We start from the raw sequence: 17,659 nt of genomic DNA on the forward strand, positions 1-17,659 counted from the left end.
GACAGTACACTTAAATGTATTTATTACCTCAAGAGACAAAGCATGAAAAGTCATTTCCACATGATAGCAGTACATAACCAAATTGGCATACTTTATTTTAATGTATTACAGGTTCAAACACAATCTTCATGCATTTGGAAAGTAATCAGACCCCTTGACTTTTCCCACATTGTTACGTTACAGCCTTATTCTAAAATGGTTTAAATCGTCCCAGTCCCCCCCCTCAATCTTTGGCAGCGATTACAGCCTCGAGTCTTCTTGGTTATGACAAGTTTGGCACACCTGTATTTGGGGAGTTTCTCCCATTCTTCTCTGCAGATCCTGTCAGGTTGGATGGAGAGCGTCGCTGCACAGCGATTTTATGTTCTATCGGGTTCAAGTCCAGGCTCTGGCTGGGCCGTTCAAGGACATTCAAAAACTTGTCACAAAGCCACTCCTGCGTTGTTTTGGTTGTCTTCGCCCCCCAGTCTGAGGTCCTGAGCGCTCTGGAGCAGGTTTTCATCAAGGATCTCTCTGTACTATTGCATTTAAGAATGGAGGCCACTGTGTTCTCGAGGACCTTCAATGCTGCAGAAATGTTTTGGTGCCCTTCCCCAGATCTGTGCCATGACACAATCCTGTCTCGGAGCTCTTCAGACAATTCCTTCAACCTCATGTCTTGGTTTTTGCTCTGACATGCACTGTGAACTGTGGGACCTTATATAGATAGGCGTGTGCCTTTCCAAATCATGTCCAATCAATTGAATTTACCGCAGGTGGACTCCAATCAAGTTGTAGAAACATCTCAAGGATGATCACTGGAAACAGGATGCACCGGAGCTCAATTTTGAACATCATAGCAAAATGCCTCAATACTTATTTACATGAGGTATGTTTAAAACAAAATCTACATTTGGAAACATTTCTATGTCTGAATACTTTCCGAATGCACTGTATATCCTTATCCTTATGCAGTGCACCATGCAATCTGTGTATTTTCTCAATATACAGTAGCAGTCAAGGTTTTTTATTTTCTACATTGTAGATTAATAGTGAAGACGTCAACACTACGAAATAAAATATGGAATCATGTGATAACCAAAAAAGTGTTAAACAAAACAAAATATATTTTATATTCTTCAAAAGTAGCCACCCTTTACTTTAACAGCTTTGCGCACTCTTGGCATTCTCTCAACCAGCTTCATCTGGAATGCTTTTCCAACAGTGTTGGTGTTCCCACATATGTTGAGCACTTGTTGGCTGCTTTTCCAACTCATCCCAAACCATCTCAATTGGGAGGAGGGCAGGTCATCTGATGCAGCATTCCATCACTCTCCTTCTTGGTCAAGTAGCCCTTACACAGCCTGGAGGTGTGTTGAGTCATTGTCCTGTTGATAAACAAATTATACTTTGCGTATCACTGCAGAATGCTGTGGTAGCCATGCTGGTTAAGTGTGCCTTAAATTCTAAATAAATCAGTGTCACCAGCAAAGCACCTCCACACCTCCTCCTCCATGCTTCACTGTGGGAACCACACATGCAGATATCACCCGTTCACCTACTCTGAGTCTCACACAGTAGTTGGAACCAAAAATCACAAGTAATGATGGACTGTAGTTACTCTTTGCTTATTTGAGCTGTTCTTGCCATAATACAGATTTGGGCTTTTACAACACACAATCCTTACCTTGTCACAGCACAACTAATTGTCTCAAACGCATTATGGAAAGAAATTCCACAAATTCACTTTTTTATTTTATACCCCCTTTTCTCGTGGTATCCAATTGTTAGTAACTACTATTTTGTCTCATCGCTACAACTCCTGTATGGGCTCGGGAGAGACGAAGGTCGAAAGCCACGCGTCCTCCGAAACAATCCAACCAAGCCGCATTGCTTCTTAACACAGCGCGCATCCAACCCGGAAGGAAAGAAGAAACACCTAGCGACCTGGTTAGCGTGCACTGCGCCCGGCCAGCCACAGGTGTTGCTAGTGCGCGATGAGACAAGGATATCCCTACTGGCCAAACCCTCCCTAACCCGGACGATGCTAGGCCAAATGTGCGTCGCCCCAAAGACCTCCCGGTCGCGGCCGGCTGCGACAGAGCCAGGGTGCGAACCCAGAGTCTCTGGTGGCACAGCGCCACCCGGGAGGCCCTTACAAATTAACAAGGCACACCTGTTAATTGAAATGCATGAAGCTGGTTGAGAGAATTCCAAGAGTGTGCAAAGCTGTCTTCAAGGCAAAGGGTGGCTACTTTGAAGAATCTCAAATACATTAGATTTAGTTTACACGTTATTTGGTTGTTACATGATTCGATATGTGCTATTTCATAGTTTGATGTCTTCACTATTATTCAACAATGTACAAAATAATTAAAAAGCTGGAATGAGTAGGTGTGTCCAAACTTTTGACTGGCACTGTACATGTTAACAATTACATTCTTATACATGTTAAGAAAAGTAGGTGAGTTCAACCAAAAGATTGCAAACGTTTAGTGTGGCATTTGTCAAAGTGGGTCAGACGTTTATATACATACGAAATTACATTCAAGTTAGCACTTTCCTTTCTCTCCTTGGTCTGTCTGTCTTTATGGCTTCAATGTATTCCAAGCATATACAGTGCATATTTGTATTGGTCTGTACAATTCAGAGATGGACACAAATTATATATTCTACAGCCAAAATAGACTATATCAACAGAGAAACAACATATTGCCCAAGACAGAAAAGCTGAAACAAGGTATACACAAAAGTATTCTAAGGGAGATTTCAGATGCTAAAGTAAAGCTTTCAAGTAGGCACAACGTTCACATGTAACCTCTTGAGAGGTTGGCAACACCCCGAAAGCTATCTGTCCACTGATGGGCAGATCTCGACGCTACTGTTGGTGACCCTTATTCCATACCAGCCGGCCCAGAACTGAGTGTCCTTTCCCCCATGAATGAATCGGATGTATCGCACTCCTGGTCCATAATTCTTGAACACATGAGTCATCTGAAACATTGAAGAAGTCAGAACTTGCAACACAATCACTGACAATGTATATCCCACATAACATCTTAGAAGAACACAAAACAAGAAATCACATTGTTTATGCATACTCAACTCACAGACCCATGTATATTGATGATTATCTTATACTTTAATGTTCACGTACTGTTTTACCCAGTTCATATGTATATACTAGTCAAAGCTTTCCTACTTGACTATTGCTGTACATATACTATCCATCCATCCATCCATCCATCCATCCATCCATCCATCCATCCATCCATACCAGTTGAAGTTGGAAGTCTACATACACTTAGGTGGGAGTCATTACAATTAGTTTTTTTAACCACTCCACAAATTTCTTGTTAACAAACTATAGTTTTGGCAAGTCGGTTAGGACATCAACTTTGTGCATGACGCAAGTAATTTTTTCAACAACTGTTTAGACAGATTATTTCACTGTATCACAATTCCAGTGGGTCAGAAGTTCACATATACTAAGTTGACTGTGCCTTTAAACAGCTTGGAAAATTCCAGAAAATGTCATGGCTTTAGAAACTACTGATAGGCTAATTGACATCATGAGTCAAATGGAGGTGTACCTGTGGATGTATTTCAAGGCCTACCTTCAAACTCAGTGCCTCTTTGCTTGACATCATCATAATTATTTTTTTTTTAAATCAGCCAAGACCTCAGAAAAATTATTGTAGACCTCCACAAGTCTGGTTCATCTTTGTGAGCAATTTCCAAAACGCCTGAAGGTACCACGTTCATCTGTACAAAGAATAGTACGCAAGTATGAACACCATGGGACCACGCAGTCGTCATACCGCTCAGGAAGGAGACGCGTTCTGTCTCCTAGAGATGAATGTACTTTGGTGCGAAAAGTGCAAATCAATCCCAGAACAACTGCAAAGGACCTTGTGAAGATGCTGGAGGAAACAGGTACAAAAGTATCTATATCCACAGAAAAACGAGTCCTATATCGACATAATCTGAAAGGCCACTCAGCAAGGATGAAGCCACTGCTCCAAAACCGCCATAGAAAAGCCAGTCTACGGTTTGCTACTGCACATGGGGACAAAGATCGTACTTTTTGGAGAAATGTCCTCTGGTCTGATGAAACAAAAATAGAACAAACATAATGACCATCACTATGTTCGGAGGAAAAAGGGGGAGGCTTGCAAGCCAAAGAACATCATCCCAACCGTGAAGCACGGGGTTGGCAGCATCATGTTGTGGGGGTGCATTGCTGCAGGACGGACTGGTGCACATCACAAAATAAATGGCATCACGAGGAAAGGAAAATGATATGTATATATTGAACAGGCAGTTAACCCACTGTTCCTAGGCCGTCATTGAAAATAAGAATTTGTTCTTAACTGACTTGCCTAGTAAAATAAAATAAGAAAAAAAAAATACTTCCAAAGTTGTGGCAAAATGGCTCAAGGACAACAAAGTCAAGGTATTGGAGTGGCCATCACAAAGCCCTGACCCCATCCAATAGAAAATTTATGGGCAGAACTGAAAAAGCGTGTGCGTGCAAAGAGGCCTACAAACCTGATTCAGTTACACCAGCTCTGTCAGGAAGAATGGGCCAAAATTCACCCAACTTATTGTGGGAAGCTTGTGTATGTACATACATACACCCTACATTACTGGTTCTATATTTCTTAATTCCATTCTTTAACTTTTAGATTGTTGTGTATTGTTAGATATTAATGCACTGTTGGAGATAGGAACACAAGCATTGCTACATCCGCAAAAACATCTGCTAAATATGTATATGCGACCAATAAAACGTTATTTTACTTATAGTCTGACGGTTTTACCTGATTCCATTTCTGATCATTCCACTGTTGAAAGATGACAGCATCTGGACTAAACTTCCTAATTGGCTTCTTCTTTTGATTTAGCAACTCAACACAGATCTCATATTCAGAGCCACAGTCCCAGCGTGGAGCATACCTGATATGGACACACAAACATACAAGTTATACAGTACTATTCCTCTGACAAGCAGAGTAGCAGACAGTGAACAGCAATATTGTAATATTCTTCTCACCAGTCAGATATTACTATGGCAGGCTGAAAGGCATCCATTAAAGAAGGCCTGTAACCCTCTTCCTCCAAGTCAATCAGCTGAGACTTCATGCAGGTCCTGAGATGAACCAAAGACAACAGGACACACAGCCAAGCCATTTACCATGAATGATAGGAAGTAACTAGGGCTGGGAATGCATATAGAATCGTAATACATATTGTATTACGATTCGATAATGTGATACTGTGATTTTATTGCGATTTAATGTTCCAAACATATTGTTCACTATTATGTCTGCTACAAAGACACAAGAGAGCATGAGAAAAGTGCTGAAAACAAGGTTGGCTCACTTTAAAAAAAGATGAAGAACAAGCAATAGGATGAAGAATACTGGATTTCTGGTACAGGTACAGCCAACTAGCGTTAGCTAACACTACTGTACCTAACCCAAAAAATACATTTCAAAATCGATACTTGGGAGTCAAGATATCGATATTATCGTTTAGAAGTCAATAATCAGCACTTTCAAACCGGTTTTCGAAACATGCCCCCTTGGTGCACTGAGCACGCTAGATAGCTAAGTAAACCAGGTGGCAGTCAGTCTTCCCTCTATCTTCCATAAACAAGCAATGTAACATGGAGATTTGGCTGTGTGAGAACACTAACTCTATACCTGTAGAAAAACGTGTGTAGTAAATCAACTTATTTTTTTTGTAAATTATTTCTCATTGATATGAAAGATAAGGAACCTGTGTTTCCAGAAATGTACCGCAAGCAGGGCCGGCATTATGGGCAAGCCCTAGGCCTGGTCCAACCTACCATACCTCCTTGTCCATCCAAATAAAAGATTGATCATTTATTTGACCGAGATGTGCGCTGACAGAAAGATGCATCTGGGTGACAGATTTTGGTGAGCCTTCTCGCTTCGCCTCTTCCTCTCTGAAACCATCAAGCGAAACAGCGCCCCTCTCTCTCTGTATTTGTAGACCATATATGTATCTGATGCTCTGGACAAAAGGAGTATGGCATGTCATACTTTGTCTGGCCAGACAGCATCACATACATGGGCAACATATAGTAAGACATAGGGGCGCTGTTTCAGCAGAGAGGAAGAGGCGAAGCGAGAGGCCTCACCATTGCCGTAATCTGTCCTGAATAAAGCCAATGTGTTTCTGTTGGCAAATATGCAGACCTAAGCGTGTCGCCTGCATTCCTGCCTTTGGGACAATGAATTCCATTGTTAGGGCGTAGACATGAGCATCTCGTCAATATATACAGATCTCTGGTTTCAACCACTTGCAAATAGAAAGGAAAGTTGGTGGATGCACAGTTCACTGTCCGGATGCTGGCTTAACCTAAATTATATAATTACTCTTATCTAAATAAAATACTTCACCACAGAGCTTGACGTCGCCACAGATGATCATTAGCTTAGAATTATTTATTTTTAAATAGCTGTGGAGTGTTTCAAATCACAAGTGCATAGGCCTATGCCTATTTTGGATGCCAGCAATTTGGACAGAGCACATGGCAATAGGTCTAGCTGATTATTGAGTTGCGGATGTTAGCGAAAAGCATCTAAAATGTGAAGACAATGCATCTCGAGTAGAATTTAAAATGTTGAGACAATAAGAAGGGGAGGGGGTCAGTGGGGAAGATATAGACATCCCTCTCCAGAATGTCTGCACTCGGCTCTCCAGAAAGTGCTCCACTGTCTCCCTCCAATTCTCGCATATTCATTGTGTGAATCGTTTGCCCTTTAATTGTTTATTTTTATAGAATTCCCCATTGCATACTGTACAGTGCATTCAGACCTTCACTTTTTTCACATTGTTACATTACAGCCTTACTCAATTTTAGAATAAGTATATTCTTTCCTCAATCTACACAATACCCCATAATGACAAAGTGAAAACAGGTTTGTAGAAATTGCTATGAGACCCGAAATTGAGCTTAGGTGGAATCTTGTTTCCATTGATCATCCTTGAGAGGTTTCTATTACTTGATTGGAATCCACCTGTGGTAAATTCATTTGATTGGACATGACTTGGAAAGGCACACCTGTCTATATAAGGTCCCACATTTGACAGTGCCTGGCAGAGCAAGAACCAAGCCGTGATGCCGAAGGAACTGTCCGCAGAACTCCGAGACAGGATTTTGTCGAGGCACAGATCTGAGGAAGGGTACCAAAACATGTCTGCAGCATTGAAGGTCCCCAGAACACAATGGCCTCCATCATTCTTAAATGGAAGAAGTTTGGAACCACCGCCCGGCCAAACTGAGCAATTGGGGGAGAAGAACCTTGGTCAGGGAGGTGACCGAGTACCCGATGGTCACTCTGACAGAGCTCCAAAATTCCTCTGTGTAGATGGGAGAACCTTCCAGAAGGACAACTATCTCTGCAGCACCCCAGCAAATCAGGCCTATATGGTAGTGTGACCAGACGGAAGCCACTCCTCAGTAAAAAGACACATGTAGTTTGGCACCTAAAGGCACCTAAAGGACTCTAACCATGAGAAACAAGAGTCTCTGGTCTTATGAAATCAAGATTAAACTGTTTCGCCTGAATGCCAACCGTCACGTCTGGAGGAAACCAGGCACCACTCACCACCTTACCAATACCATCCCTACGGTATAGCATGGTGGAAGCAGCATCATGCTGTGGGGATGTTAAGTGGCAGGGATCAAGGGAAAGATGAAAGGAGCAAAGCACAGAGAGATCCTTGATGAAAACTTAAGCAACCCTGAAACACACAGGCAATACAACGCAGGAGTGGCTTCGGGACAAGTCTCTGAATGTCCTTGAGTGGCCCAGCCAGGGCCCGGACTTGAACCCGATCGAACATCTCTGGAGAGATCATAAAATAGCTGTGCAGCGACGCTCCTCATCTAACCTGACAGAGCTTGAGAGGATCTGCAGAGAAGAATGGGAGAAACTCCCCAAATACAGATGTGCCAAGCTTGTAGTGTCATACCCAAGAAGACTCGAGGCTGTAATTGCTGCCAAAGGTGCTTCGAGAAAGTACTGAGTAAAGTGTCTGAATACTAATGTAAATGTGATGCGTTTTTTATTTTAATAAATTTGCAAAAAAATCTAAAAATCTGTTTTTGCTTTTTCATTATGGGGTATTGGGAATGGATTGTCTACACATAATATCCCATAATGTTAAAGTGGAATTCTTTTTTTAATTCACAAATTAATACAAAGCTGAAATGTCCTGAGTAAATAAATATTAAACCCCTTTGTCATGGCAAGCCTAAATATGTTCAGGAGTAAAAATCTGATTAAACAGTCGCATAAATAAGTTGCGTGGACTTATTCTGTATGCAATAAGTGTTCAACATGAATTTTGAATGACTCGCTCATCACTATAACACACACATACAAATATTTGTAAGGCCCTTCAGTTGAACAGTTGAATTTCAAATACAGATTCAACCACAAAGACCAGGGTATTCCAATGCCTTGCAAATCAGGGCACCTATTGGTAGATTGTATTGGTAAATATAAGCAGACATTGAATATCCCTTTGAGCATGGTGAAGTTATTAATTACACTTTGGACGGTGTATCAATACACCCAGCCAATACAAAGATAAAGGCGTCCTTCATAACTCAGTTGCTGGAGAGGAACTCGGGGATTTCACCATGAAGGCAATGGTGAATTTACAACAGTTAGAGTGTAATGGCTGTGATAGGAGAAAACTAAAGATGGATCAACAACATTGTAGTTACTCAACAATACTAGAAATGGAATGGAGATAAGCACAGGCAAAATCCTAGCGGCAAACTTGGTTCACTGCTTTCCTCCAGACACTGGGAGATTAATTCACCTTTCAGCAGGAGAATAACCTAAAATACAAGGCCAAATCTACACTGGAGTTTCTTACCAAGAAGACAGTGAGTCTTATGGAGTGGCCAAGTTACAGTTTTGACTTAAATCTGCTTGAAACTCTATGGCAAGACATGAAAATGGTTATCTCGCAATGATCAACAAACAATTTGACAGAGCTTGAAGACTTTTTGAAAGAAAAGTGGGCAAATATTTTACAATCCAGTTGTGCAAAGCTCTTACCCAGAAAGACTCACTGCTGTAACCACAGCCAAAGGTGATTCAATCATGTATTGACTCAGGGGTGTGAATACTTTTGTAAATTAGATTTCGGTATTTCATCTTCAATACATTTGCAAAAATGTCTAAAAACAAGTTTTCACTTTGTCATTAAAGGGTATTGTTTGTAGCTGGGTGAGATAAATAAAATCCATTTAATCCATATTGAATTCCGGCTGTAACACAACAAAATGTGCAATAAGTCAAGGGGTAAGAATACATTCTGAAGGCACTGTAAGGTCCTTGGACGTGAATGAGTAACAATGTGGTAGTGAAACAAAGTGGGGCCAAGTCAAGGTCTTCTCACCATAATTGTGATAATACTTTACCATATACTCACGCGTAAGAAGTCACAAAGTATTTTGTGACCGTGTTATTAAGGTCCCCTGACTCTATGTTCCATTGATCCCCTCCATTCTTCATGATCTGCCAGCCATTGAATTTATCTGGAGAAAAGAGGGATTTGAATTGTTGGTTCTGGAGTTCACGACAGGATCCCCACCCCAACGTAGAGAATTTAGAAATTTGTCTGGTCTCGACTCTTACCCTCTGCTGCGGGGTTTTTGATAAGATTACGTCTCTTCTTACACAAGAAGTAAAATAAACGCCAGTCTTCAGGTAGTTTAGTGGCATCATGTGTCTGGTATCCCTCTCTTCGGCACCTCTCTCTCCAAAGAGAATCACTATCTACTACTTCTTTCCACTCATGACAGACCAGTCGACAGACACACACCACCTGGTGTGGATGTACATTCAGCAGTATCTCCTCCAAGACTTCCAGAGGGAGCATAGGTAGCTTGCCATTGAACTGGAGAAGAGAATGGATGTTTTTGTTGACATGGGAGACTTTAGACAAATGATGTACAAACAGGTTTGGTGTCAATTCCAATTGAATTGGAAATTCCAATTCAATTCTTGAATTCAATTAAAAATGTCAACAATCTTTAAAGTTATGGAATTGGAATTAAATTGCATTAGACCATTTTAAAAACATTAAACCTTGGGAATCAACTTTAAATTCAGTATTTAAAAATGTCCCAGTTAAGGGAATTAATGCACATAGACAGGATTTGCAATGATTTGCAATCAGGATTTGCAATCATTTCAACTTGTATTTCTATATTTCCAGGATAGCTAAGCTGTCTGAACAGTGACATAGTCAGCCTGAAAGCCGGAGGGAATTGATTGAATAGTTAGGGATAATGTTGAATTGGGAATTGAATTATTGGAATGTACAAGGAGAGAGAATTTAATTTGTGCAAATAACCCCAACCCTGCAGGAGCCTAGATAGGTACACTTGCACTATTAAACCCACTTCCATCTTTGGATTCAAATAACAGGCAAACAATTATTACATTTTCTGCTATTTAAAGGGAAACTAAAAAAAAACAACTAATTCAAGTACCTAAAATGTTTTGCATGTCAGCAGTCAAGTTTCCAAGATATTGGACTTTCAAGAAGCAAAGCGTCACTTGCCACATCATTATGAATCATAAGTGTACCTATCTAGGCCTACTAGAGGTCGACCGATTAATCGGCATGGCCAATTAATTAGGGCCGATTTCAAGTCTTCATATCAATCGGTATTCTGCATTTTTGGACGCCGATTACATTGCACTACACGAGGAGAATGCGTGGCAGGCTGACCACCTGTTACGCGAGTGCAGCAAGGAGCCAAGGTAAGTTGCGAGCTAGCATTAAACTTATCTTATAAAAAACAATCTTGAAACTATAAATATCATCAACCATGTGTAGTTATCTAGCTTGTCCTGTGTTGCATATAATCAATAGGGTGTCTGTTAATTTATCATCGAATCGCAGCCTACTTCGCAAACGGGTGATGATTTAACAAGCGCATTCGCGAAAAAAAGCGATGTACCTAACCATAAACATCAATGCCTTTCTTAAAATCAATACACAAGTTTTTTTTTTATGAACCTGCATATTTAGTTAATATTGCCTCCTGACATGAATTTCTTTTAACTAGGGAAATTGTGTCCCTTCTCTTGCGTTCTGTGCAAGCAAAGTCAGGGTGTATGCAGCAGTTTGGGATGCCTGGCTAGTTGCGAATTGTGTGAAGACCTTTTCTTCCTAACAAAGACTGTAATTCATTTGCCAGAATGTTACACAATTATGACATAACATTGAAGGATGTGCAATGTAACAGCAATATTTAGACGTATGGATGCCACCTGTTCGAGAAAATACGGAACAGTTCCTTCCGTATTTCAGTGAAAGAATAAACGTTTTGTTTTCGAAATGATAGTTTCCGGGTTTGACCATATTAATGACATAAGGCTCGTATTTCTGTGTTTATTATATTATAATTAAGCCTATGATTTGACATTTGATAGAGCAGTCTGAGCGGTGGTAGGCAGCAGCAGGCTCGTAAGCATTCATTCAAACAGCACTTTCCTGCGTTTGCCAGCAGCTCTTCGATGTGTTTCAAGCATTGCGCTGTTTATGACTCCTGAGATTAGCCTGGCACAACTAAAGTACCTAATAGAACATCCAATAGTCAAAGGTATATGAAATACAAATGGTATAGAGAGAAATAGTCCTATAATAAACTACAACCTAAAACTTCTTACCTGGGAATATTGAAGACTCATGTTAAAAAGGAACCACCAGCTTTCATAAGTTCTCATGTTCTGCGCAAGGAACTTAAACGTTAGCTTTGACACGGCACATATTGCACTTTTACTTTCTTCTCCAACATGTTTCTCCATAATATTTTTGCATTATTTAAACCAAATTGAACATGTTTCATTATTTATTTGAGACTAAATTGATTTTTATTTATCTATTACATTAAGTTAAAATAAAAAGTGTTCATTCAGTATTGTTGTAACTGTCATCAGTACAAATATATATATATATATTTATTTAAAATGTATTTAAATTGGCATCAGCTTTTTTTGGTCTGCCAGTAAATCGTTATCGGCGTTGAAAAATCGTAATCGGTCGACCTCTAAATTATGATGATGCAAAATTCATAATGAAAAAAAAGACATTTGTTTGAGTGGATTTTTCCTTTAATGGTTTCAACCAGTTCATATCACCATTCCAGTTTTTATTTTAAGCCAATTAGATGTTTTATTATTAGTTTATATGTTACTGTAGGCTATCGGTTGCAGCGTGAGCACGTGTGGCGCGCATGGAACAGTGGTTATTATTTAAAAAACTGCTTATAAAACACAAATTCTGTTTATAATATAGAAATAATTACAACACATGTAGGTTAAATGGAACAGATGGGTATTTAACTTTAAAAAATGGCTCACTTGGGTCTTCTAGTGTTCAATAGCACAAAAATACCCCCTCTATACAGAAAGGAAATGAATATGGATCAATACAAATATTGTAGTATATAGTGTACATTTATACCACAGACCATTGGTTTCCAAATACTTGAGAGTAAATGTTGCTATTCTGTCTTTTTCACCATAAATCACTTCTGTAACATTAAGCCCATTATGCATTGAAACACATGAGAATAGTGTGTTGATATCCCTAACATTTAAAAAAAAACTGAGCATAATTAGGATTTAAGTTGTTTTAAAATAAAATACTCAAACTATAGTTCTGCATCTGTCCAACGGTTTGTTTACCAAGATGAAAAACTCTCTCCGAGGTATTTGGAGTGGACAGGTAGACATTCATGCAGAGAGAGAAGAGGATCAGGGTTGAAGGATATCAGGAATAGAAGACCTTAAAAGTAGTGAACAAAAATGGAAACAAATGTGGTACAAGATGACTATTGGACAACTACTCATTCACACCCGGGGCATTGTCATATTGTTGTCCCTCATTCATACAGGAGTTTCTACTTGTTGTTTCACCACATGTACCTTTGTAATATAGAGAGGGATTTTAAAATGTTTTCTGACAGGCTTTAGGAAACGAGTTGAACTAATGAACAAGAATAATGGTACAGAAAACGTGAACCAGCTTTCAGATAATTAATTAAAAAGTTGTGTGTTATGGTCTTTGTGCAGATTTGATTAGAGTCTTCAAATCAAGCATTATTTATACAGTACAGACATGGAATGCAACACAATGCACTTCACTAAATATTTACTACACAAGGAGAGAAAACAAAAGAACAATAAAAACGGAAAGACTAAAAAGGACAAACAAACTAAAAAGCTGTGTTTTAAGATCTGTTTTAAATATGTCCACAGTTTCAGTCCCCCACAGGTTCTCTGGGTGACTATTCCAGAGGCTGGGGGCATAATTACTAAAGACTGCCTCTCCATGCCTTGATTGAAGTCTGCAATGAGATTAATCAGGTGTCTACTGGTTGGCAAGAACAAAAGCCTGGGCCCAAATTGATCTCTGCGGATACGATTGGTCACCCCTTGTTATGAACGCCACAGTAATGATCAATTGATTTTTATAACCTTAAGGGAGATGATTAGAATTTACGCTTACATAAGAAATGTCAGTTTATACATTTTCAACATTTGGAGATGAATTCAAAATGATTATTTAAGAGGTGGGCTTATTTGGAACCTCCATGGGCTAAAAGGGTACATTCAGTACCCATTAAGCCCAGTCTGGACTTTTCATAGAAATATTTGATACAATTTCTCTCACATTAGAAAATGGTGTAAGTACGGTGATAAAACTACACAAGAGATTCATCTTTCATTTCCACTTCTTTACAAAAAAATGAGGGCTGTACACTGCAAAAAGTGAAATCTAAGCAAGTCTAAATATCTTATATTGAGTGATAATTCACTTCAAAAAAAAATCTTACCAAGCTAAAACATCATTGGCAGATCATTAGGCTTATTTTAACGCAAAAAATACACATGTTGGTTTTTCCTTTATTTTGTCAGTTACTTATATCTTGTGGAAGCTTCTGTAGCCTGGTGCCCTTGAGCAACCAAACCTATACTATTCGGTTTCACCAAAACAACATTTCCCTTCAGAGGCAGATCCAATATCTCTCGGAACAATAGTTACAATTTGTTGGGTTGAATGTTTCACTCGCTATCCAATAAGCATATAAAACATTTTTATCCAGGGTCTCATATTTTCTTCAATGGTAGTCCACAGACGGAAAATGGGAGACCCTGGACAAAAACATGTTTTAAACGCTTATTTGACAGCGAACGACACATTCAAACCAATGAATTGTAAGTAATGTTCTTAGAGATCTTGGATACGCCTCTGTTGATGGGAAACATTATTTTGGTGAAAGTAAATAGTTTAGTGTTGGATGATCAAGGATGCCGGGGGTGTATTCATTACACCGATTCTGTTGCAAAATGTTTTGCAAAAGAAACCGTTCACTCCAAACTCTGAGTTCTGTTTTGTTCTTTTTAACTTAAAATAAATAAAATGTACCCCCTTTTTCTTGATATCCAAATGGATAGTTACAATCTTGTCCCATCGCTGCAACTCCCGTACACACTCAGGAGAGGAGAAGGTCAAGAGCCATGCATCCCCCGAAACATGACCCTGCCAAACTGCACTGCATCTTGACACATCGCTCGCTTAACCCAGCCTCACCAACGTGTCGGAGGAAACACAGCACAACTGATGACAAAGTCAGTGCGCATGTGCCCGTCCCGCCACAAGGAGTCGCTTGAGCGCGATGGGACAAGGACATCCCGGCCAGGCAAACCCTGGCCTGAACCCGTAAGACATTGGGCCAATTCTGCGGGATCGAACCTGGGTCTGTAGTGACGCCTCAAGCACTATGATGGAGACCGCTGCGCCACTCGGGAGGCTCTGTTGGGAGGAACCCTGCAGACTTCATTCCACGTTAGTGCATGGAAGAATCAATCATTTATAGATGTGCAGCTTGAGCCAAACAAACATTGTAGACTATTCTGATTGGAATGGCAACGGGTGGAAACCATAGAATTAAAATGAACTACAACTTCTGTTTAAGAACCCAACAGCTTTTAATTCATGTTGAAGAGCATTTGTTTCTGTTGCAAAACGTTTAGCAACAGACGAAAAGACTAAAGGTTTTGCAACAGAATCAGAATAATGAATATAGACTCCAGGCTACGAAGCATCCGCAACGAGCCATCTGTAAACAGTGGCTCATTGCAGAACGAAGCAAGCTAGATAGTAGTGATGGGAAGTTCGACTTTACTGACTTCGGTATTTTCAACTTAGTCAAATGAACAAATCTTGACAAATTTCAATCATTTGATTCAGTAATGCCCAGAGTGCTCAGGACCCCCGTGTCCGCCAAACAATGAACTAAAAACGTAACACAGAACCCAAACCGGCTGCGCGCGTGCGCCATCGTGCATACATTTATTTTGTCCCCCCACACCAAACGTGATCACGACATGTAGGTTAAAATATCAAAACAAACTCTGAACCAATTACATTAATTTGGGGACAGGCTGAAAAGCATAAAACATGCATGTCAATTTAGCTAGCTAGCTTGCACTTGCTAGCTAATTTGTTCTGGGATATAAACATCGAGTTGTTATTTTACCTGAAATGCACAAGGTCCTCTACTCTGACAATTAATCCACACACAAAATGGTCAACCGAATCCTTTCTAGTCTTCTCTCCTCCTTCCAGGCTTTTTCTTCTCGACTTTATATTGCGATTGGCAACTTTCATAAATTAGGTGCATTACCACCACCGACCTCAGTTGTCTTTCAGCCACCCACGTGGGTATAACCAATGAGGAAATGGCACGTGGGTACCTGCTTCTATAAACCAATGAGGAGATGGGAGAGGCAGGACTTGCAGCGCGATCTGAGTCAGAAATAGAACTGATTTCTATTTTAGCCCTTGGCAACGCAGACGCTCGTTGGTGCTCGCGAGCAGTGGGGGATGCAAATATTGAACAACATAGATTTCTAAATGTATTTTGCAAGCGGTGTAGTCAGCCTGTAAGACTCTCCTTCACCATAGGGGACTTATTAGAGCTGTCATGTGTGACAGACTTACAAAAGTGTGCTTCAAACAATGTACATATGTGATTGCTAGGCCCACAAGTAAGATTATTTCATGATACCTTTGAAACAAGGTCTAGCTGCAGCTGCAACCTGACTAGATTGTGAACGACTCTTTAAGGAATGACTTGACTGCCGCAAGGAAGAGAAGCACATATTATTTGCGAACTGCAATGTCTACCATTTTGGGGGGTAGCGCTACTCCTTGTGCGCATGGGAAGTTGGAATATGTAAACCGCGTCTTCCTTTTCCCCAAAGCGGTTAAGACTGAACCACGCCCCGTTATTCAGAGAGGCATTCTACAATGCTTTGAGCGCTCTCCAAGTCCAGGAAGTAAATGTCACGTAACGCAAAGTTTCAGTCACTGATTAATAACACTTGCCCTTGCATTTCAAGATTGAACAATATAATAACAATGTCGTGGACAGATCTAGCCATTAACGCTCAAAGACAGATTCAATGGCTGTAGCATAGCGTATTCGACTGAATGATTAGCTAATAAATATTTGAGAAATGAATAAGAATATGCGTTTACCTGATAATACACTACCAATGATAATGTAACTTCAAATACCGAGCTAGTAACGTTAAGTAGCCGAGGTAAACGTAGCTGACCTTCAAATGGGGGAATTCAGCAGAGTTCTGAGACATTTTTACAACTCATTGAAACTCAAAATAAATAGATGGGCAAATGTTACCAAACTTGATAATAAAACTATGTCGCCACCCTAACAATGGGATTCGTTGTCCACAGAGCAGAGCCGCGGGCTGTCAACCTCCAGCCTAGTCCTTTCTTTGGATTGGTGGATAGATCTCGTTATTGTAATTTATTTGTATATATATTTGATGAGGGGTGTTGACGTCAACCGTCTGTATTCAATGCTGATAGATGCTATGCTAGCCTCATGTCATGAATTAGAGACAACTCCAAAATAAAATTTGTTTTCTCAAAGTTGCTGGTATGTCACGTGTCCTTATATCAACACACAAAAAAAACTCACGTAGCAAATAATCCCTTACATTTTTGTTGACCAAATTTGACACTCGTTGACCTAGCGAAAGAAACGAAATAACGCTGCCGTGTGAGAAGACAGATTTTTGCCCCAGTCACCCCTCTCGCTTCGCCTCTTCCTCTCTGACGGATGCGAAAATGGGTAGATTATGTTGAAAACGGTCGGACATCTTGGACAGTCTCCAGTTATCTTATATCTCAGTGACGCAATGAAAGACGGACGCGATGTCACAACAAAATACGTTCGGCTACATATATTGTGAAATTATTTTGATGTAATATAAAAGTATAGGGTTTTGTTGCTAGAACCGTACCGTATGTGGCTGTCAGTGTCAGCCAATTCGCCTCTAAACAGAACATGTAGTTAACTAAGGTTCTTTGAATAGAAGGATTAACGTTAGGATCCTTTAGTCCATTATTGTGCTAGGGTTTACTTACGTTTTCCAGGACCGAACTTGAGTCCGAATCGTTGCGTGTTTTATATAATTTACCCCACTTTGTTATCCTCTTCATACCGAAAAAGTGGTGTACATCTAACGTTAACACGGGAGTTAGACGTCAAACGAAATACGGAAGTAAAACG

General features: G+C 40.1%; 1 protein-coding gene across 2 annotated transcripts; it reads right to left on the minus strand.

Moving 5' to 3' along the window:
* On the minus strand, positions 1-17,613 carry LOC135528244 (F-box only protein 6-like). Of its 2 annotated transcripts, none has more exons than XM_064957192.1 (6): positions 17,515-17,613; positions 9,672-9,933; positions 9,466-9,571; positions 5,036-5,131; positions 4,803-4,938; positions 1-2,973 (listed from the first exon to the last, which is right to left on the minus strand). In XM_064957192.1, the coding sequence occupies exons 1-6, from the start codon at positions 17,587-17,589 to the stop codon at positions 2,827-2,829; spliced, it is 822 nt and encodes a 273-aa protein (XP_064813264.1). In that variant the 5' UTR covers positions 17,590-17,613; the 3' UTR covers positions 1-2,826. The 2 variants fall into 2 exon arrangements, with proteins under 2 accessions (XP_064813264.1, XP_064813265.1); XM_064957193.1 differs by lacking the exon at positions 17,515-17,613 and adding an exon at positions 17,085-17,179.
* Between the last annotated feature and the right edge of the window lie 46 nt (positions 17,614-17,659).

This window comes from Oncorhynchus masou, chromosome 33 (genome assembly GCF_036934945.1).
Source record: "Oncorhynchus masou masou isolate Uvic2021 chromosome 33, UVic_Omas_1.1, whole genome shotgun sequence".
In the NCBI taxonomy this organism is placed as follows: domain Eukaryota; kingdom Metazoa; phylum Chordata; class Actinopteri; order Salmoniformes; family Salmonidae; genus Oncorhynchus; species Oncorhynchus masou.

What these genes read in the sequence shown, in the direction of transcription:
- LOC135528244 (XM_064957192.1), bottom strand. Translation starts at nt 17,589, where the DNA reads ATGAAGAGGATAACAAAGTGGGGTAAATTATATAAAACACGCAACGAT. An exon ending in CAAGTTCGGTCCTGGAAAAC is followed by an intron (nt 9,934 to 17,514) that starts GTAAGTAAACCC and finishes TCTCTTCTCCAG; the next exon opens with TTCAATGGCAAGCTACCTAT. An exon ending in ATGATCAGAAATGGAATCAG is followed by an intron (nt 2,974 to 4,802) that starts GTAAAACCGTCA and finishes TCAATGTTTCAG; the next exon opens with ATGACTCATGTGTTCAAGAA.